The sequence below is a fragment of the Gymnoscopelus microlampas genome, assembly GCF_963454915.1.
Source record: "Gymnoscopelus microlampas genome assembly, chromosome: 3".
NCBI classification, from domain to species: domain Eukaryota; kingdom Metazoa; phylum Chordata; class Actinopteri; order Myctophiformes; family Myctophidae; genus Gymnoscopelus; species Gymnoscopelus microlampas.
In genome coordinates, this window is record NC_139940.1 from 41,746,670 (window position 1) to 41,769,513 (window position 22,844).

At 42.4% G+C, this 22,844-nt stretch overlaps 2 protein-coding genes across 3 annotated transcripts in view; one reads left to right on the forward strand and one right to left on the reverse strand.

The window, feature by feature from the left end:
- The window catches only part of mms22l (MMS22-like, DNA repair protein), a 45,277-nt gene extending 42,193 nt beyond the window's left edge, over positions 1–3,084 (forward strand). Inside the window, exons 24-26 of the mRNA XM_084051890.1 lie at positions 232–328; positions 1,961–2,128; positions 2,900–3,084. Of these exons, the coding sequence (XP_083908016.1) occupies positions 232–328; positions 1,961–2,128; positions 2,900–2,975 (341 nt within the window). The 3' untranslated portion in view covers positions 2,976–3,084. The remainder of the gene's footprint in view (positions 1–231; positions 329–1,960; positions 2,129–2,899) is intronic.
- Positions 3,085–9,799: 6,715 nt separating this feature from the next.
- Positions 9,800–22,844, reverse strand: part of klhl32 (kelch-like family member 32) — a 68,175-nt gene continuing 55,130 nt past the window's right edge. For both annotated transcript variants that reach the window (XM_084053436.1, XM_084053435.1), the window contains 6 exons: positions 18,322–18,450; positions 17,203–17,848; positions 14,855–14,913; positions 12,372–12,564; positions 11,750–11,844; positions 9,800–10,548 (listed from right to left, as the gene is read on the reverse strand). In XM_084053436.1, the coding sequence (XP_083909562.1) occupies positions 10,387–10,548; positions 11,750–11,844; positions 12,372–12,564; positions 14,855–14,913; positions 17,203–17,848; positions 18,322–18,450 (1,284 nt within the window). In that variant the 3' untranslated portion in view covers positions 9,800–10,386. The remainder of the gene's footprint in view (positions 10,549–11,749; positions 11,845–12,371; positions 12,565–14,854; positions 14,914–17,202; positions 17,849–18,321; positions 18,451–22,844) is intronic.

Sequence of the window (22,844 nt, forward strand, 5' to 3'; positions counted from 1 at the left end):
ACTTTTGATCATTTTGAATTTGAATCCCGAAAAGTAACAGTTTTGAACATATGAGGGTTTCCACCCCGGAGAGACGATATTATGCCCAGCCACGTTCTTTCACCTCATCAAGGCTGCTCTCAGTCTTGTCTACCCTGCATGTTTTTAAAGAGTATACTATTTCCCCAGGCCCAGTGTTGAGTTTCAACATTAGTAGATGTGATCAAATGACTTTGTGTTTTTTCCACACAGTGAGAAAGAGCAGCACAGACGCCTTACAGCTGGTGGTGGAGAGATGTGCCGCCGTGTGTACAGACGCACCGTGTGAGCAGCTCGTCACCGTGCTACGGTAATGACAACAATGACACTGTCTCTCATATTGTATAATAACATGTTTATTACAGGTGAAACTGTCTCTCATGTTGTATAATATAACATGTTTATTACAGGTGACACCGCCTCTCATGTTGTCAATAACATGTTTATTACAGGTGCTACGGTAATGTGACGACAATGACACTGTCTCTCATGTTGTATAATACAACATGTTTATTACAGGTGCTACGGTAATGTGACAACAATGACACTGTCTCTCATGTTGTCAATAACATGTTTATTACAGGTGCTACGGTAATGTGACAACAATGACACTGTCTCTCATGTTGTATAATACAACATGTTTATTACAGGTACTACGGTAATGTGACAACAATGACACTGTCTCTCATGTTGTCAATAACATGTTTATTACAGGTACTACGGTAATGACAACAATGACACTGTATGGTCAATAACATGTTTATTACAGGTACTACGGTAATGACAACAATGACACTGTATTGTCAATAACATGTTTATTACAGGTTAACCACTTAAACCCTTTACTTGGTTGACCTAACCGGACATTTTCAACCTTCTTTCAATCTTCATATAATAGATCCTCACTAATGCTCCTGATAAAATTGTGTAATTTTTGTCTACTCAGTCTGTGTCTCATAGGAGGGCTGTGGACACTTCAGAAACCTGTCTACCAGTCTGAGACACAGACTGAGTAGGCAAAAATGGTGCCATATTATCATGAGCATTAGTGAGGACCAATTATATGAAGACAGGTTGAAAATGGGTGAAGTCGTCCTTTAAATAGCTCTGTATTTTCTGATGGTAATCATCGTTTGTTCAGTCCTCGTCTCTCCGGCTCTTTGCAAACGGAAAAATGCATTTTCAGGTCAGGACAGGATTGGTCAGGTCAGGATGACACAAAACAGAACTATAAAATTGAAGCCAACAAGTCGGTACGCTCGACTGATTAGATGAAATTGCCAACCCACCTGAAAATGTATTTTCCTTTTTTTACTAAAATAAAAATGGTAATTATTCAGACGTGTTTACTCAACGAGCTCGCGTACATGAGTACGCACTTGGGTCACCCCCAGTCACAAAAGTCTAGACACTGATGTTAGTCACACGATGCTGCTGCTTCTAGTTTGTCTCGACAGGCTCTATGCACAGCAGCCATATTATCATTTCCTTCACAGGTGTTACCAATGATGCTAATGAAGGCTCTGTTCCATTTAGTCTAGCACAGTAGTTCTCAGACTTTTTAATTTCCACGACCCCCATAACTCTGAGAGAGTACAAATGGAACCAAATGGACCCGTAAGGGTCCATTTGGTTCCATTTGTACACTCTCAGAGTTACACACCCGTAAGGGGCCATTTGGAACCCCCTTTCCAGTGAGCCAACATGCACAATATCAGCACCCTGACTCTGTTTGATCAGAATGGAACAGAGCCTTCATTAGTATCATTGGCAACACCTGTGAATTTCTTCACAATATGGCTGCTGTGCATAGAGCCTATCCATGAAACCTTGAACAAAACGGTACCTAACAGAGAACCTCGGATGCATTCTTCCAAATGAGATAGATAGACCTATACCTATATACAGTATGAGTGTTTGTGTTGCTTTTGCTCCTATATAGGTGCTTTGCAGAGGAGAATGAAGGCACGTATGACAGACAGGTGTACAGTGTGCTGGAGACAGTGGCCGTCCTAGACCCTTCTGTGGTGCTGGTTCTCATCCCCCACCTGTCTGTCTGCCTGAGGAACACGGAGCACAAGAGGGGACTGGGCAGGAACGCTGCACTGAGGTGTGTTGTAACATCACTGCTACTGTACAAATACTCTCATACAAGTAAACGCCCAGCATTAACCCGTTCAATCCGGGAACGCATCTACAAATGTCTTCTATGTGTTGCTATAACAGTGGTGCTCAAACCTTTTCATGTCAAGGACCCCCAAAATGATATGTATTTGGCTGCCGACCCCCATCTCAAAATGTTTAGTTCCAGGGACCCCCCAGATGCAAAGATTTGAGTTATAAATGTTCACTTTTTGCAAAGGTTTTCAAGATAAAAAAATAAATAGCAGATCTACAAATTGCCGCGCTATGAGCTTGTAGATCTGCTATTTATGAATGGGTGCAGTACGTTAGTCCGACAGCGCATTCCTCCGACAGCGCAGCGCTCCGACGTTTCCAATACTAAACCCGAACCAAACCCGCACCCTAACCCTAACCGCACGCGGATGCCACATAGTCGGAGAAAAGGTCTGTCGGATTAACGCATGCCTCCCTTTATGAATAGCCAAAGTATGAAATTATGGTCGAATTTGAATAGCTGAAGTATAAAACAGGGCTTAAGAGGTCAACGTATGTTTTGTAATGATTATCTAAATATGCAGTCTAGTACCTAAAGCTGTCAAATAATGTCAGTGGGAATGAAAAGTATAATATTTGGTATTTGCCTCTGAGATTTAGTTGGAGTAGAAGTACAAAGTATTTGAAAAAATGAAATACTAAGTTAAAATTGTATTCAAGTACTGTATGCAAGTACTCATGGCTACTCTTACTTTGTGAACAGGAGTGCGTACAAGAAGTTGCTGAGTGTTCTCGGGGACGGCGGCCAGGCAGAGCTCATCAGTTTGGAACAGGAGTAAATAAAAGTCACCTGAACAGAGGAACTGTGTGACACAAGGACAAGCACAGAGCACATACTACAGTACTTTGAGTTCATTGTTAACTTATTTACCCATTCAATCCGGGAACGCATCTGTGTCATTTTAGATTTATTTGGCTATTCAAAAATAGCAGATCTACAAGCTCATAGCGCGGTACCGCGATATGAGCTTGTAGATCTGCTATTTTTGAAAAATCGTGATTTTTTTTTTTTGCAAATCTTTGCAAAAAAATCTTCTACAAATATCTTCTAAATCCTAACAGTTTATTGAAAAAAAAAAAACGTATGTTGCTATATTAGTAGTTCTCAAACCTTTTCATGGCAAGGACCCCCAAAATGATGTAACGTATTTGTAATGTATCTACAAGCTCATAGATCTACACTCGGTGCCGCACTATGAGCTTGTAGATTTGCTATTTTTGAATAGCGCAGTATAAAATAATGGTTATAGCTCAAATCTAAAATGACAGATTAGTTCTCGGATTGATTGGGTTAACTATTCTGATGCTAATTTAGTGGAATATTTTTGTACGTACGTGTGCTGACAGGCTAGAACAGTGGTTCTAAAAACTCTTCATTTCCAGGAACCCATAACTCAGAGACTGTACACTCTCTGAGTTACAGACCTGTAAAGGGCTGTTCAAACCAAGCACTAGAACTATATCATTTCCCATTGTCTTTGTTATAGTTGGTGGTGTGGACTCTGCCATCCAACTTGAGTTACAGTAGAAGGATGTTTAAAACTTTAGGCGTCGACTTGTGTCCACTGAGAAACGCCTTTTGAGCTTTGTGGATATCATGTCCATAACCCTCACGTGTAGCGTTTGTTAACACCCACAACGTTCAGACCCCAGACACGGCCAGGTTGTCAGACACAGCCAGGAGGATGAAAAGAGAAGCGCTTCCTCTCCAGGAGTTGAACTGTTTCCGGGGGGAGCTGCCACCAGGGGGCGCTGTGATAAAAAGACCCTGGGCGTCGGGAGGGCTGAAGAGCCATGCTTAACGCTGTGAAGAGGAAACGCACCTGCGTGTCTTTACCATAGAAAATGGATTTAGCTGTTTATAACCGCAATCTGGACATTATATTACATCTCAATTATTATACTATCGTTTGGTTTGTCTGTCTGTTTGTTTATGCGTTCTCTTTTTTCTACATTATTCTTGCCATCGTTTCTATCATTAATGAGTTATTTTATTTTCTTTGTCTTGTTTTGTCTTTGTTTGTTTTTCTTTTTTTTCAGTGACTTTGGTGGCGAGGTAAAATATGTTGAATACTACAAATGTATGTCTCTTTATTGTATGGTTGGACATGGAAAACATAAATAAAGTGTTAAAAAAAGGAAAATGGATTTTGCATGGCAGACTGGCGCTGCCAACTCAAAAGGTCTTCTCAGTTGACACGGCGCCTATAGTTATAATAATAATTATTAATATAGTTATAATGCTTGGTGTGAACAGCCCTTCAATGGTCTGTTTGCCCCCCCCCCCCCCCCCCCCCCCACCCCACCCCACCCCCTCAAGGAACCCTGAGGGTCCCTGGACCCCACTTTGAGAACCACTGGGCTAGAGCAGCGGTTCTCAAGCTTTTTCATGTCAAAGACCCCCAAATTGATACTGTATGTATTTGGCTGCGGATCCCCATGTGAAAAGGTTTTGTGCCAGGGACCCCCAGAATAGGAGATTGCAAAATGCAAAATTATTAAAACAAATTCAATAACTTTATTTTCTGACGATAAGGTTCACAGGTGGCTTCAGTATTTTTGCTGAGTTCCAAATGGATTCTTTAAAAAAAAGCACATTCATCACAATGTAAATGATTTATTGTACATGATGATGTAGGGGGGGGGAACGTGTGATATTTGTACAGATGCATTATTGAGATCATTGTGTTGAGAAAACAATAATATTGTTCACACTGTTCTCACAGGCTTTTTTCTTTTTTCAGTTTCATAGAAATACATTTTGGTATGAATACAGTTTGTTAAAACCTACAGTAATGAGATGCTGTGGTGCTGGGTCTGACTGTCTACTTGTCATTCTGAGATTGAGATGTGATGATGACTGTCACGGACAAGCTTCAGAGTTCAATCGGCCAAAAGAGAAAAGAAAAGAAAAATAAATCAGGGATCGCTGCTTCAAACTGTTCGGTTTCCATTTCGTTGCCGTCCGGGGGATTACCTCGTATCTCCATATTTCAACTCTGTTTTTTTCGTGAGTTAATTCTTCATCGTACAAGTGTGTCACTTAAGACCTGGAACGCATCTGTGTCACTTCATGATTTGAGCTCAAAAGCATTATTTTACACTTTGGCTATTCAAAAATAGCAGATATACAAGCTCATAGCGCGGCACCGAGTGCCGCGCTATGACGACGAGACAAGACTTGGGGGGGGGGGGGGACATGAAAATAAGTTGAGCTGCAGGGGGTGTCAGGGAGACGTCCCTGTTCACTGCCCCGCCACCAGGAGATGTTCTGGGTAAGGGGCGAAACATCAATGAAAGGTGGTCCCCAGCTGAAGACCCTGCAGCTCAACTGTTTTGGTATGCGGTCAGGTTTTGGCCTGGCTCAGGGAAGCGGACGCCCCTGCCATGCATAGTCCTCCATCGGCACCGTTGGAGGTGCGACAGGCCAAGGCCTAGCAGGTACACCATCATCCTGTATGAAATAATTGTAGATCTGCTATTTTTGAAAAATCAAATATTTGCAAATATTTGAATATATATTGTTTTAAAGCGAACATTTTTAACTCGAATCTTTGCTTCTGGGGGTCCCTGGAACAAGATATTTTGAGATGAGGGTCGGCGGCCAAATACATGGAGGTTTGAGCACCACTGATATAGAAACATATTTTTTTTCAGAATACTGTTGGGATTTAGGAGACCTGTAGAATTGGCTTCAGGTCTTAATGGGTTAAAAAGTAGCAAAGAAAATGTCGATCTACAAGCTCTTTCAAAAATAGATAAAGTTCAAAAGTAGCCAATCTACAAGCTTTGCTACTTTTGAAAAATGGTTCAGGTTTTGTGACTAAATAGCTATGCTGGATTCATTAGAACACAGGTTTCCCTTTTTTTCTCTTGTATACCGGAGAAAAAAAAGGTAGACCTGTGTTCTAATGAGTTATAATGTGTTTCTATAATATAGTACGTTTTGGACATCCAAGGTTTCCACTCGACGGCGACGATTTCTGTTTGTGGCTTTGTAAAGTCATGGCAATCTCCTGCAACCCAGCTCTCAGGTTCACAGCCAATCACAGCAGGTCTCAGTCCTGTCTCCCACAATCACCAGGCACCCATTTTGTGTCATTGATAGTCATCTTCTGGCCCTCATCATCTGTCCAGGGGAGCCGTCCGTCTGACTGTCTGTCTGCTTGTATTACATCGCTTTTCAACAGCACTCTGGAAGTGCTTTGAAAAGTCTGCCTCAGAACACAAGGCTGTAGACGTGATGCTTTAACATTTGTATCTAACCATCTATTACTAATTCATGATAGTAATGATCCAGCGTCCTTGTCTCCTCAGCCTACCGTCGTGACTATAGAGCACCGACGTCTGACGTCATTTACACATCCTACCTGGTTCGGTCCTGGGCATGACGATAAACTGCAACCGCAGGCTGCAGAGAGGTAGCCCCTTACCTCAGCAAGGGCCCTTTGGCAAAGGAAATGTCCCTACTGACAGACCTGGTCCTTCTGCATGCCTGTATGGTACGTCCGATAGTACCCAGTCTAGCCAACACATCGGATAGGAGAGAGAAACTCTGATTCCAAACCACCTGCTGCCTGGCAGGTCATTCCTCTTAGGAACAGGCTAGGAGAAGGCAACTCTGACCCCAAAATCCACCTGCTGCCTTGGAACAGGCTAGGAGAAGGCAACTCTGACCCCAAAATCCACCTGCTGCCTTGTAGGCTATGTCTTTTTAGGCAAAGGCTAGGAGATGCCCACTCCGAATAACAAAGCTGCACCTTCTTGGGCCCGCCCTACACGTGGCAGTTTCTGCACCTGTTGGGCAATGACCCTCTGAAGGCGAGAGGGTGGTGAGAGGACTGCACGACCGCTCAACACCTAAAACAATCTTTGTGCTGGTAAGACATGCAGGTATCTAACTGCATGTCTACTCATCCGTCGGATCGACGGGAGACTCCACCACCACCTGGTTCGCGGTTTTCCACCCCCGTTCTGAATCCCCATAGACGTCTTTAATATCGCGTCAAATAAGAACTCTGTTCCAAATATAAACAAATGATCCCGGCGGTTTGACTCTTATGGATATGAACCATCAACTGACGGTGAGAAAACGATAATGTTACTTCCGCCGAATTAGTTACATTTTCGCCAGAAACAGAAACAGACTGTATCAAATATAAGTGACTGACTATCATAAACGATACAGAACCTCCTCCCTGACAATATCGCCAAGACAGTTTGTTTATTTTTGGACCACAATTCTTATATGAGACGATTCTAAGATGACCCAATGTTATTCTCCATAGAGAAATGACTTTACGAACCAGGGGATGAACGAGTGACGTCAGGACTTCTGTACTCTATAGTACTGAAACCACAAGGAAATGTACTCCAGTCTGTAGCCATTTGTTTGTATACACATATTTATTCTGCAAAAATGAGGTGTGCACATTTACTTCCATTCACTTTATGCTTTTGGGGAAGAAGGAACGTGCCATATTCCCCAAAAATAGCAAATATACAAGCTTGATAAAGTGGTTAAAATTATTGTGACGCTGTATTAACACATTTTGCTGGGGACCCTCTGCGGGGGGGGGGGGGATGTCTAATTACATATTTTTAGAAAATCTGCATATTATAGTGTTATGTTCATAAACTGTAGCTAATTTCTCCTATTTACAGTCTGGAGGGTATACAGTTCTGAATGATAACTGACCAGACAATCATTTTAACAGTCTTAGGTCCTGAGCTTGATAGAAAACAACAAAACAAATACAAACTATATCCATCATCATTGCTACTTTTTTTATTTCTTAATTGATTCTTTTCTCATGGCCTTCATCAAACCTCCATTCAAATGGAACTTATCTACAACAAGGAAACAATAAGCATTTTTTTTTTTTTTTTTGCAATAATGTGATTTTCATCCAAACAGCGATATGTACGTATATAGATTTGAAGTAGATGATGTGGTCCGTTGACATGAGGCATCATAAAGTAAATGACAGACAAAGCACCTGTAGCCCTGTTATAAAATACAAAACAATGGAGCTATTACACTCCTGTAAGTAAAGTTAAGCACCGTTCGCAGCGAGCACGATACAACTAACTATTTAAAAATGGTTCTAACTGAAGTGTATGACAGAGTCCAAACCACAACTATAACGACGGTAGGCCGGTAGTCGTAAACAAGATCGTTCGGATCACTTTCAGAGCGATTTTATGAAATGTATCATTTTGTCAGTGTGGATGGACACTTAATTATCCTTATTGTCATAGTTATCATTATTCAGAGGTGTTGATGCTCACTTAATTATTGTTATAGTCATAGTTATGGTGCTTGATGCGAGCGGCCCTTCAGTCTGGCTTCTGTTAAATATTGTTGCTGTCGGGCAGTACCCTCTCATCTCCGTATTCAAACTTTGTGTTTTTTTCGTAAATTAACACCCTTGCGTGATCATACTACAGCGTCACACAAAAGTACCAGATCTGCAAGCTCGAGCTTGTAGATCTGACCCAGTACGTTTTTTCTTTTAATAAAAATGTTAACTTCGTGTTGATTTTGACATTTTTATTAGGAAGAAAACCCGGACTGGATCTGTTAGCCGGATATTCAAATAGTAAAATCAACAGGAAGTTAACGTCTTTATAAAAAACAAAACAAACAGTACTGGATGTTCTATATTGTCTGAATCAACTTTGTTTGTGTTCGTTTATGTGCTAAAAGTGTGACTTTGATAGCTGTTTCAGCATACAATGTAAGTCAATGAGGAGCATATTTTGAATGATCAATTTCTAATCAATGGAGCAATTATTTTTGATTTCTTGTCCACCTTTGGAGTTACATCATGGCAAGGTAACTACACAACCCAAACCTCTACCAAAGTGGTCTTGCCCTTTAAGTGTCTGTTCACTTTGGGATTCTATTGATCTCCCTTCAGGCTGTTATCTTCATTTGGAGAGTCTTCATTGGACATCATCAGAGGGTTTGTCAATTCCTTATAGGGAGGAGGCAGGCATGGCTTGTTTGCTGGGTTTCTTGTAGAAACTTGTAGAGTAACAATGGCTGTTGTTGTACACAAGTAAGATCAGGAAAATTAAGACACTGTTATTGGATTTGGACCGCAAAAAAAGAAACCGTCCCCCCAGTCCTCTAGTAGTCTGGCAGAGCTATTTACAATGTTAGGCATTTAGCAGACGCTCTCATCTAGAGCAACTTACAAAGTGCAAGGCTGGAGTAAGTGCTATGAACCTTTTGTCAGTCAACAACCGGGTGAAGTGGTCAATGAAGTTGAAAGCTCAAATTCAGCAATGTTAATTAACCCTTTGAGACCTGAGGCGATTCTTAAAAATGTTTTCTAAATCCTAACAGTTTTTTGAAAAAAAAGTCTGAACTTTTTTTTTTCAAGATTTTTCAAAAATAGCAGATCTACAAGCTCATAGCGCGGCACTCGGTGCCGCGCTATGAGCTTGTATATCTACTATTTTTGAATAGCCAAAGAAATCTAAAGTGACACAGATGCGTTCCAGGTCTAAACGGGTTAATACAAAATATTGTTTTTAAATATGAATGTTATATTATCAATAAAATCCTAGTGTTTTGCCAATTATTTGGGAGACACTTGCAAATATCCTGATAGTCGACAGGTTAGGAATCGCTGTACATATATAGTGATTTGGTACATAATATTTTCCATTTTGAGATTCAAATAATGACTATGAAAACAGGGTCATCGTTGAACATAAAGGTTGAGGCTCATGGCCCATAGCAAGGTCACAATGTGATTCCAGACTCGGGGAAGCGGACCAGTGAAACTTTTCTATTCATGTTTCAGGAGCCATTCGAACCAGTGTCTCCCAAACCATGGGTCGGCTCGGGACCCATTTTTGGGTTGTGAGTAAAATATCCCCCTTTTTTTTATTAGTTTTTACTTACTTTAACACAAAACTAAAATCAAAAGATTAAAAAAAAAAACTGGAAAATATAAATATTTTTTTTAAACACAAAACAATTCCATAAAACTTTTTAAAGAAGTTGCAACGTGTTGTGACCTTGTAGATCAGCTATTTTCACTATAGGACTTAAGTTAGTTCATAATGTTTTTTTTTTTTTTGTTGTACCTTTAGATTCCGGGGTTTTAAGACACCAAATTAATCTTTTGGGGTCTTGAGCTGAAACAGTTTTTTTGGGGGGACGCCATGATTTTTTTAAACAGCTCCTATCCTGTGGTGGGGTACTTGTAGTGTCTGGAGGTTGGGACAGGTGAAGTAGGGCGCGGGGAGGAAACTGGTGGCTATCCCGTTGGAGGCGAACGGCAGCGTGGGTCCATAGAACACCTCCTCCTTCCCCTCTTTACTCACATCCAGCACCTATATGCACACACACACACGCACACACACACACACACACACACACACGAACAATGAAACATCACCCATTTTCTACATTGTGTATAAAACATAACCCCAAATATATATGAATGGGCCTCATTCACAAAACATTCATAAATTTCCATTATATTTTGAGTGTAGTTTTTTTACTAAGTAAAGACCGATGTGCGATTCACGAAAGGGTGTGTAAAGCCTTGCGGATCACTGGTGTATCAAATCGTTGCTGTCCTCTTACCTCCATATTTTAACTTTTTGTGTTTTTTTCGTAAATTAACACCCTACTTGATCACACTACAGCGTCACACAAAAGCATCAAAAGTAGCAGATCCACAAGCTCGAAACGCGGCGCGAAGCGACGCGTTTCGAGCTTGTGGATCTGCTACTTTTGATGCTTTTGAATTTGAATCCTGAAAAGTAACAGTTTTGGATAAATGAGGTTTCCACCAGGCCCTGCTGTTAGCAGTTAGCACAATATAAAGGCAACCTGGGAATATCCAAACTGAAACCAACTTCACCGTGGTGAGAAGAACCTCATAGTACAAATTCAACCGGCCGTCGCTCAGCGAAAGCGACCAGATCTGAATGCAGCAACAACACCATGACAGCTTGTACATCTGTTTTATTGTCTTTACTTTATACTAGGTACTGTATCACAGCCCTCCCTCCATCATCAATTAAAGTACAGAATCCAAGTTGCCACGGCCATTATAAAAACCCCATTAAACCCATTAAAACCGGGAAAGCATCTGTGTCATTTAACATTATGCTTTTCAGAAAACTTGTAGGATTTAGAACAGCGGTTCTAAAAATGTGCTGATATGCAAGTTCACAGCGCGTCACTTCGTGCCCCGCTGTGAGCTTGTACATCTGCTATTTGTAAACCTTTTAGAAAAAAAATCTTGATTTTTTTTTTATTATATAATTTTGAAAATTTTAACACAAATCTTCTCTTCGGGGGGGGGGGGGGGGGGGGGTCCCTGGCACAAAACATTTTCAGATGGGGGGGGGGGGGGTCCGCAGCCAAATACATTGGGGGTCCTTATTGGCACGAAAAAGATTGAGAACCACTGCTTTACGTATCACAGCCGTCTCCCTCCATCATCAATAAAAGTACAGCATTCAAGCTGCCACGGCCGTTATAAAAAACTAACCGTTAAAGCCACACACATCTCTCTCTCACCTGAATACATGCCAGAGGCTCGTTGGTCCAAATGGAGTATCCACCCACCACATAGATCCTGTCATCATGCACAGCCACTCCAGACTCATTCTGACCTGAGGAGCACAGATAGAGAGACATGATTCACTGTGTGTCACACAGGGGGGCATTTATGAACGTATGGCTCCATCATGTCCCCTGAGAGAGCCATGGATAAATGGAGGAAAACAGGGGCAGACCAGTGTTTGGAGAAGCACTGCAGCCTCTCTCCTTTTTTTTCCTCCCCAGTGGTGGAATAAGTACTACATTTTTCTGTTACGCAAGTATTAAGTACAGGACAGTAGTATTGTAGCAATACCGCAATATAAAAATACTCCGTCAGCAAGTCGTCGCTGTCAGAGTTGAGTAAAAAGTACAAAATAATTGGAATCAAAATATGCTTATAGTACTTAAGTTACAGTACTCGTATTTTTCAAAATTGTGTACAAACTTTATTTTTTTATAGCTCCTCTCGTCAACTCACAACGCGTCAACGCATAGGATTTGGCGATGTCCTCCCAAGTATAGTAATACAAGTGTGTGTGTGTGTGTGTACGTGTGTGTGTGTGTGTGTGTGTGTGCATGCGTGCAGGGGCTGACCCACCGGTGAGCAGGCTGAAGGTGCAGCGCGTCCACTGGTCCAGGTCCTTGTCGTAGGAGTCGATGTGACGCACCAGGACGCGGTCGTTGTTGAAGTCCAGGTCGTTGCCGCCCAGCACGTACAGCCGCCTCCGCACCGCCGCCATCACATGGTACACACGCCTCTGCAGCATGGGACTGCGGGCCAGCCACTGGTTCTGACACAGAGAGAGAGAGAGAAAGAGAGAGAGAGGTTTATTGTTTATTTTTCGATCCCCATTAGTGACTGCCTCAGCAGTGGCTATTCTTTTTTTTTATATTACATTTTTATACCACAATTTTTGTAACCCATTTTTTCACCCAGTGCCAATTGTCTAAGTAATCCTGGGCGCTACACTCCCTCTGCCAGCCTTGCAGTGACTATTCTTCCTGGGGTCAAACGGTATAAAAAAAAATTACAGTGCAATTAAAAAAAAATAATAACAATTAAAGAACCAATACAATATACACATTCACACACATACCAAAGACAAAAACAACGATTATCTTAAATGACGAAAAAGTGATGAATATGGAGGATCAATAAGGTGATCGAAATATATAACAATGAACAATGCCCATCCCTAATAGTCCAGTGGTTTTCAACCCTTTTCATATCAAGGTCCATTTAAGCCACGGAACCACCGTTTGATGAGATTTAGACTCTCAGACCCAAGACTTAGAATATTTTGTTAACGTTGGATAAGGTGTTGTCCACAAGAGAGAGAGAGAGAGAGAGAGAGAGCGCGAGAGCGAGAGAGAGAGAGCACATATAGGAGCGATGAGGGTGGGTGTTGGTTGAATAAGAACATTAATATTTTAGCATATATCCATGCATGGGTAATTGATGTATGCTCAGTGCTAGATAAATAATGTGACACTGGGGCCTCTCTGGTTTCTACTAATGACTTCCCTCTTTTACTTCTAATCATACGATTCAGCCTCTCTACGCTTTTTACACACCGAGGAGGAACCCCTCTGCACACCACTGGCCCAAGCCTGTGTGTGTGTGTGTGTGTGTGTGTGTGTGTGTGTGTGTGTGTGTGTGTGTGTGTGTGTGTGTGTGTGTGTGTGTGTGTGTGTGTGTGTGTGTGTGTGTGTGTGTGAGTGAGAGAGAGAGAAAGAGAGAAAGAAAGAGTATGTGTGTGAGCGACAGTGCGAACGTGTGCATACGTGCATGCATTTGCGGGAATGTTTGCGTGTGTGGCAGTGTGAGAAAGTGTATTTGATTGAGGCGGAGAAAGTGTGTGTGTGTGTGTGTGTGCGTGTGTGTGTGTGTGTGTGTGTGTGTAGCTAGCTGACGGGTGGCCATCTGTTGAGGGTATAGTGGGTGGGGGGTTGGCGTTGCACTGGCAGGTGAAAGTAGATTCATGGTGAATACAAATGAGACTCTCTCTCTCTCTCTATCTGTCTTTTTCTCTCTCTGTCTCTCTTTCTGTCTGTCTGTCTGTCTGTCTCCCACTCTTGCGCACACACACACACACACACACACACACACACACACACACACACACACACACACACACACACACACACACACACACAGCTACAGACACGCATACACAGAGGTTTGTATACATGCATACACATACACACACAGTACCAGTACCTACATCCAAATGTTCACACACAACACAACAGAAATCGCTACTTTCATATTTCAATTGCCAACCCCCATCTTTTGCATTTAACCTCAAATTCAGTTCTTTTATTCATATTTCCTCCACTTCCGAATGTTTTTTTATTTTTTGTGCAGATTAATCTGATTTTAGAGCGACGCTTACAGACACTTGTTGACGAACGGAGACAGAAAGAACATTTGGTTGCATGTGTCAGAGTTAACCCATTCCATCCGGGAACGCGTCTGTGTCATTTTAAGATTTCTTTGGCTATTAAAAAATAGCAGATCTACAAGCTCATAGCGCGGCACCGAGTGCCGCGCTATGAGCTTGTAGATCTGCTATTTTTTGAAAAATCATGAAAAATGTGTGTAAATCTTTGAATATATGTATATATATGTTTTAAAGCGATCATTTTTAACTCTGATCTGTGCTTCTAGGGGTCCCTGGAACAATATATTTTGAGATGGGGGTCCGCGGCCAAATACATATCATTTTGGGGGTCCTTGACATGGAAACGTTGGAGCACCACTGACATAGCAACATACTGTTAGGATTTAGAAAACATTTTTAGATATGTATTTGGCCACGGACCCCCCATCTCAAAACGTGTTGTTCCAGGGACCCCCAGAAGCAAAGATTTGAGTTACAAATGTTCGCTTTAAAAAAAATATATATATATATATATATATATATATTCAAAGATTTGGCATTCACGATTTTTCAAAAATAACAGATCTCGAAGCTCTCTATTTTTGAATAGCAATAGCCAAAGAAATCTAAAATGACAGAGAAGCGTTCCCGGTCTTAATGGGTTAAATGAACAGTGAGGATTGGAGGCTATAGTTACCTGTTCAGGGTCGTACACCATCAGCCTGTTCTGGTACTGTGCAGTGTTTGTAACTCCACCTGCAACTCAAAGAGGCGGTACATTTCATCACTGTAGGGAAAAGAAACCTCTTATCTCCATATTCAAACTTTTTGTGTTTTTTTGTTAATCAAAGCGATAGTTCACCCCAAAAGTCACCCTATGGAGAATTCATGGATATTTTGTTTTTTTTGTCGCATTCCTAAGCCAATAATTTGATGACCAGTGGACCGGTAGGCAGCAGTTCCGGTAGCGACTCTTTGTGTCCCCAACTGGAACCGCTGCCGGTCATCAAATTATTGGCTTAGGAATGCGACAAAAACTAAACAATATCCATGAATTCAAGTCTCCAAAAAGTCATTTTGGGGGTGAACTATCCCTTTAACACCCTACTACTTGATCAAACTTCAGTGTCACACAAAAGTGTCAAAGGTAGCAGATTCATAAGCGACGTGTTTTGAGCTTGTAGATCTGCTACTTTTGACGCTTTTGAATTTGTGTCCAAAACGGTTACTTTTCAGGAATCAAACAATTTGTTTTGCTTTTGTCTGAGAAGAACAGAACAGAAAAGAAGTGTGTACTAGGGTACGTGTGTGAATGTACATATCACACCTGCTCATAACTGTGTGAATAACAGTGTGGGCGTATCGTTGCTGTCGGGCAGAAACCTTGTATCTCCATATTTTAACTTCAATACTACAGTGTAGCACACACAAAAGTAGCAAACATTGCCGACCTACAAGCTCACAACGTGTCGCTTTTATACACACTATTAACTAGAGGGTGTGACTAAATAATAAGTACACTGGATCCATTGGGAAAACAAGTACTTTTTTCAGTTTTTTAGCTCAAAAGTAACAGTTTTAGACCCTACAGCCATGATATGTATTTGTAATAGAGAGCCAGAGCGATGCAGACTGTAGTTATGTACGTCATAACATTTATGTTACATGTTTCCCAAGATTTGAACCCGCACGAGAGACCACATTTATTTTTTTATATTTTTTTTTATCCCTGGATTATGTAACCCTTTTTCACCCGGTGCCAATTATCTAAGCGATCCTAGGCGCTACACTCCCCCCGCCAGCCTAGGGAGCCTCGAGCCGAGCTCATGCCTCCTTCAATGCATGAGAGCCAACTGAGCTTCTTGTCACCTGACAGAGGGGAGTTTCCCCGGTAGGACGTAGCGCGTGGAAGGAACACGTTATTCCAACCAGTTCCCTTCCCCTCCATCAGGCACCCCGGCTGACCAGGGGGAGACAGTATAGCGACCAGGATTACTACATGTTTTTGTGAGGGTATTAACTACCCTAGGAGACACGGGGAGAACATGCAAACTCCACACAGAGTAGGCCCTTTCGCCAACCCCACCTAGGGTATGGGCGCTGATGACGCGGAGGAGAGAACACGCCCCCAGTGCCCACAGCGTCCCCAGGACCTTCTAGCTGTGAGGGCGACACATTCAGAGACCACATTTCTACCGCTCTTGCAAGACAGAATACCCGCTCGGCCTACTTGCCAACCAGTAGGTTCAGATGTACAACTGAAGTTATATTAACATACTCTACAGATTGGTTAATATTATGTCTTATTCATTAAGTTCTGGATTTAAGCTTTAATCCATGAAGAGACTAAGTCTCTGTCTGAGGAGTCATCATTAAATGTGTGGTGTGCGAGTCCTTCAGCTCTTCAGTTCTTCTTCTTTTTTGAGGCCTGATTTATACTTTTGTTGCACGCAGTGTCACACAGTATGTTGTGAGCTTGCATATCTGCTATTTTCAGCACGTGCAATAAGCATGAATCAGGCTTTAGGATCATGGACGTGCCGTGCCGTGAGGTGAGTTCGCGCTGCCTCCACGGCACCATCCATCTACTGCATTGGTTCTCAAAGTGGGGTACGGGGACCCCCAGGGGTACTTGAGGCGGTTCCAGGGGGTCCCCAGCTAAATGATGGATAGGAACCAAATGGACCCTTATGGGTCTGTAACTCTGAGAATGTACAAATGGAACCAAATGGACCCTAACGGGTTCATTTGGTTCCATTTGTACACTCTCAGAGTTAAATTAACATTGATTTTATAACATAAATTCGGGTCCCAGAGGTATAAATGCCATTAAATGGGGGTCCGTAGCCTAATGCATGTTAAACTGGGGGTCCTTGACATTAAAATGGTTGAGAATCACTGCTAGAAAGCCGTATAAATCTTCTCTTATTGGGGTCCCTGGCTTATCTTTTCAAATGGGGGTCCGCGGGCTAATAAGTGTCAATTTGGGGGTCCTTGACATGAAAAAGTTTGAGAACCACTGATCTACTGTCTACAGTACAGTACCTGATATCCAGAGCAGGTCGTCCGCCACGCAGCCGGCGTGGCAGGACAGCGAGCGGTCGAACGACTGCACGAACGTCCACTTGTTCCTCTTGGGGCAGTAGCGCTCCACGGAGGGCAGCACCTGCCGCAGCTCGTTCCTGCCGCCCACGGCGTACAGGTACTGTCCCAGCGGGCCCAGCACAAAGTGTTCCCTGCAGGCCTTCATGGGGGCGATCTCCGCCCAGCGGTCGCCCCGCGGGTCGTACCGGCACGCCGTCCGGACGGCGCACGTCCTCCCCGTGGCGTGGTGCTCCACCTCGCCGCCCGCCACGAACAGGAAGTTCCCCATGACGGCCACGCAGTGGTGGCTGCGGCCGGCCGGCATGGGCGCCAGCTCGCTCCAGTTGGAGCCCATGCCGCCGATGGGCGCCACCACGCCGCCGCGCACCACGCCGTGCTGGTCCTGCTGCTGCGTGGCCGGCGGCGCCGGGTTGAAGTAGCGGAGCTCGCGCACGCGGCTCACCTCGCGCTTGCGTCCGCCGGCGATGTAGAGGGTGAGGGACTGGTAGCGGGGCCGGGTGCGGGCCGACTGGTGCAGCGGCTGGGCGAAGGTGGCGTGGTGGTAGTCCAGAGCCTCCTCCACCAGAGAGGCTGCGCTGGGGCTGGACTGGAACCCATGGGGAGAGAGGTTATTAAAGAGTTAAATGATAATAACCACATAAAACTACAATTGACAAAACATTTTGTGTTTTTTCGTAATTTAACGCCCTACTTGATCGTACATACTACAGCGTCACACAAAAGTATCAGAAGTAGTAGATCCACAAGCTCGAAATGTGGCGAGAAGCCACGTTTTTTCCTTGTGAAAAAGACTTCTGCACACCCAGTCAGTTTCAGAGCAGGTGCGTAAGCGACAAACAGTATGAGATCAAAAGGGAGAGATACCCGCACACTGCCGCTTGCTCAGGTTCGATTCAAACAGGCTGACAACATCACTAAATACATTTCAGACAAGTATAGACATCCAATCAGAAACCAATATGTGATAATCACATTCTACTACTGTCCCAGACCGCTGGCTTAGCGGTCCGGGCACCCACGCGACAGCGCGTCACAGGTTCGAGTCCCAATACTACTAACCTGGAGAAGGGGGTGTGTGTGGGCCAGGTGGTGCAGGGTGGGGACGTCCATCAGGCCGTAGCGGACATGCTGCAGCAGGTCCTCTGTGTACTGGTAGCGACAGTCATGTTCCAGCCAACGCACCACCAGCTGCACCCGGAAGGGACATAATAAGGGAATAAGCAGTGGTTCTTTCATGGCCCCTAATAACTCTGAGATTGTACAAAACAAAGGAACCCAGAGGGTCCCTGGCCCCCCACTTTGAGAACCACTGAAAAAAGAAGAATACTAACAATTTCTCATTTCTCCAAAGGTTAATTTCAAAATTCATACATTTCACAGCTTTACTAGTGGAGGGCCATAAATATTTGGAGGAAGCCTTGGGCCATATAAAATCTGCCCTCGTGCCACTATTGGCCCTTGGGCCGCACTTTGGACATAGATTGGACCATAATATTTATACTATATATATTTATACTATATACAATTTATATGACTTTACAATTGGAAATAAGTAGGCCTGTCACAGTTATTACATAATCGCAATTATTTGAGATCACAATTATTCAGCATAATCATCAACATTGTTTACATGTGGAAAAAATGACATACATTTTCAAACATTTTCCAAAGATAGCAGAAATAGCTGATCTACAAGCTTGTAGCGCGTTGACCACGTTGTGAACACTACCACATTTCTTTCTCCCTTCTTTCTAGACCGGAATCACCGGATCACACGGCTCAGTTCAGAATGAAAACCAGGCTTTCCTATCCGTGTGGAAAGCCTGGTGACGCCAGGTTAGGAGGAGAGAGAGGAGAGAGGAGAGGGAGTCACAATTGGTGATGAGGAAGGAAGGAAGTACGGAAGGAAAAGACAAGAGAAGGAGGTAAGGGGAGCAGGAGAAGAGAGGAGAGGAGAGGGGGAGGTGTGGAGGAGTAGTTGAGAAAAGCAGAAGCATGCTGTAGTCACACTTAGTATTCTAAAGAGATAGGAGGCAGTATGACAAGATCAAGATGACTGAGTGTCAGGATGTGCACACACACACACACACACGCACGCGCACACACGCACACACACACTATAACTATACCTGTGAGGACCTCAGCATTTTAAGACAGCAATTTTATGAATGCCATTTTTGTGATTTGTTTGGTGATTTTTAACCATAGCGCTAAAGCCGAAAATAGCCACGCCACACTGAGACTTACTGTGGGTTTATAGATCTGCTATTTTTGCTGCACAACACCGGCACCGGTATGTATAAAATCAGGCATAACACTCATACCAACCCCACAAAAAATATATATTTCTTTAACCATTAAACAACCATTTCTCTCTTGAACCAGGGAAATTGTCCTCACAATGTCTATTTCTCACATTCTATTTGGCCCTCACATGTATAGTAAAACAAGTACATACACACACACAGACACACGCAGGCATGCACGCACACACACGCACACGCTCACGAGTAATAGTCATCAGAAGGATTCACTCCAGATTGACTGCACTGTGGATATATCCATAGGCACATTCCTTTGTTGAGCGCAAGCAGGCTGCGTTGCACAGAGAGGGGGTTTAATTGAAGTGGAGAGAGCAAAGGGAAGGGAAGGTTATTTAGTTGCAGCGAGGTGTGAATGCAGGCGGAGATGGTTGGAGATCACTGATACTATTATTATCAGGGAAACAAAAAGTGGGAACTCCTTACAACACTGGAAAAGGTGTAGATCACTGCTTCTCAACGTCCGAGGAGGACCATCCACCCACCACGAGTGATTCCAAATGGACTCTTATATCTCTGTCGTTTTTTTTCCTATTTCAAGCACCCCCCCGTTTGATATCGCTGTTGTCGGGCAGAAACCTCTTATCTCCATATCCTAACTTTTTTCTAACAGCTACAAGGGGAGACAGGAAGCACTAAGACCTTCAAAACATAGGAGACACCTGGGAAAGAACTAGACCCAATACAAAAAAGAAAGAAGTACATGCCATCACAGGTTTACTTCCCGTGTCTGTGTGACGTAGGTGGTACGCCTTTTTAGGAGACCGGAATTATAGGTGGACGTCTATTAATTGCAATGGGAGAAGTGAACGGCTGACCCAATCGCCACAAGCCAACCCAATATTCTTAACATTTTTTACACTAAAATCACTTTTTTTCAGAGACACATCAGAAGAAAATCTACTTTATTATCGACCTTTCTCTGTCCAGCAACACTCTCGTGGGATCTAGCTCCAGTAAACATAGGACGTTCGCAAGAGCTTAGAACGGCGCCCACTTAGGAGACCATTTGCATGCAATTTGTGTACCATTTCACCTCTAGTGGCTCAAATTGGAATGGCGTATCTTTCTAAATCAAACATCTTTGACTAGACTAACATGAGTACAAGACCTAGAAACATGAATATAGAAACTACAGAACTACAGAAACCGGGCAGAAAACATCACACATAAACAACCAGGGAAACAAGACTAAAGACAAACCAAACAAGGAACATGAACGCAACTAAATGATCCAAAAGCTGATGAACATGCTGTAGCCAAAACTGAGAGGAAAGTAAATGTCCAGGGACTAGAGAACAGAGGAGCAGAACATGACACCGATCATGACAGTCAGTCATCATAGTTTAACTTGTTAACTTGTACATTAACGCCCTACTTGATCATACAACAGTGTCACACAAAAGCATCAAAAGTAGCCGATCTATAAGCTCTCGCCGCATTTTGAGCTTGTAGATCTGTTACTTTTGCTAGTTTTGGACGAAAAAGCTAATCTATTAAATCTAATCTAATCGCCTAATCGTCACAATTGTTTCCATGTTGAAAAATGTGCTTACATTTTTACATGTTTAAAATCTTATTTTTTGTATTTTTGTATTTATTTTCTCTTAGTGATTATTGTGATCAATTGCTTTTTTAATTAATGGAATAACCACAAGAAGTGTAAAAAGAAAATGTGTAGATATGAATGAATCGATTACATCGTTTAAGCGTTAATTTATACTTTTTTTTTAAAATTGCCGATCTAAAGCTCACAACGCTGCACCATGTGACACGTTTATTTTCACTATACTGTATGTTTACATTATTGCCCTATAATGACATGCCTAAAATAGGGATTGATTCTTAATCGGATATGTCATTAAATTATTGATTATCAATATTGTTTTGAATAATTGATTAAATCAAATACTTTGTTTAACTGTTGTGTCCCTATGGACTATGTGTGTGGTGTTTAGCTCTACACTGCTTTACAAAGCTTAAAAAGATGTAGTAGTAAGTATTTTGCTTTTGTTAAAAACAGTGTTAAATAGCTCTATATTCTGAGAGTAATCTCCAGCTCTTTAGATACCAATTGTATTCCATCAGGAGAGAGGAGTCAGGATACAGCATAAACAAGTGAAAATGGAAGTGATGACACAAAGAAGTGAGCAGACACAATTGGAAATGGATCACTGTGAAATTGAAGCTGATGAATGGGTACTCTCTGCTGATTGGATAAAATTGGTAATCCACCTGAAAATGTATTTTCTGTTTATTAACGAGCTGGAGAGGCATAGAGACACGGAGACTCCTGTTACTGAATAAACACTCTCTATAGCAATTACTATCAACATAGAGCTTTAACCTTTTCTTAAAAAATACATAAAAAACTAAAACAAAAAACATAATTTTAAAGGGAAAATGTATTTTTTTCCCCTATCGATTAGTCACCGCATGGAGACTTGAATTCATGTTTTTTTGTTTTTGTCGCATTCCTAAGCCAATAATTTGATGACCAGCGGTTCCGGTAGGCTATTAAAGAATAGCAGATATACAAGCTCATAGCGCTGCATTTTTTAGATGGGGGGGGGGGGGTCCTTAGCCAAACACATATCATTTTGGGGGTCCTTGACATGAAAAAGCTTGAGAACCACTGCACCATACTGCAGGAGTGGATACGGTGGAAGGAAAGCACTTAAGACTAAAGGGCCAATGCATGCTCTTTTCCACGTCTGAAAAATCATGTAGCTGGGAGAAAGAGTTCTGATAGTTCTGAGGTTCTGAGTAGTACTGTACTGTATATCAACTCCTTTTTCTGAAGAAACGTGGGAAGTCGTTGCTGGCAGAAACCTCTTATCTCCATATTTTAACTTTTTGTGTTTTTTCGTAAATGAATATATATATATATATGGGTGGAGTATAACTTTATCCATTCAAGAGAGTACCCATTCATCAGCTTCAATTTCACAGTGATCGATTTCCAATATATATATACGGGCGGAGTCGCTGGTAGTAGACTCAGAGAGTAAGTCCTCTTTTAGTTTTTGGCTAATCAAAAGTGTTGAAAACTCTTCTCTTATGGGAGTCCCTGACACAAAATCTTTTCAGATGGGGGTCCGTGGCTAAATACATGTATCAATGTGTACCACTCATATAAGCAATAGATGCTTTCTTTACATGTCGTCTTAAAAAATATAACTAATTAATCCAACACCATCTGGACGTGAGGACATATAGGAAGTACTGTGTGATTCTATCATACAAGACACGCACACACAC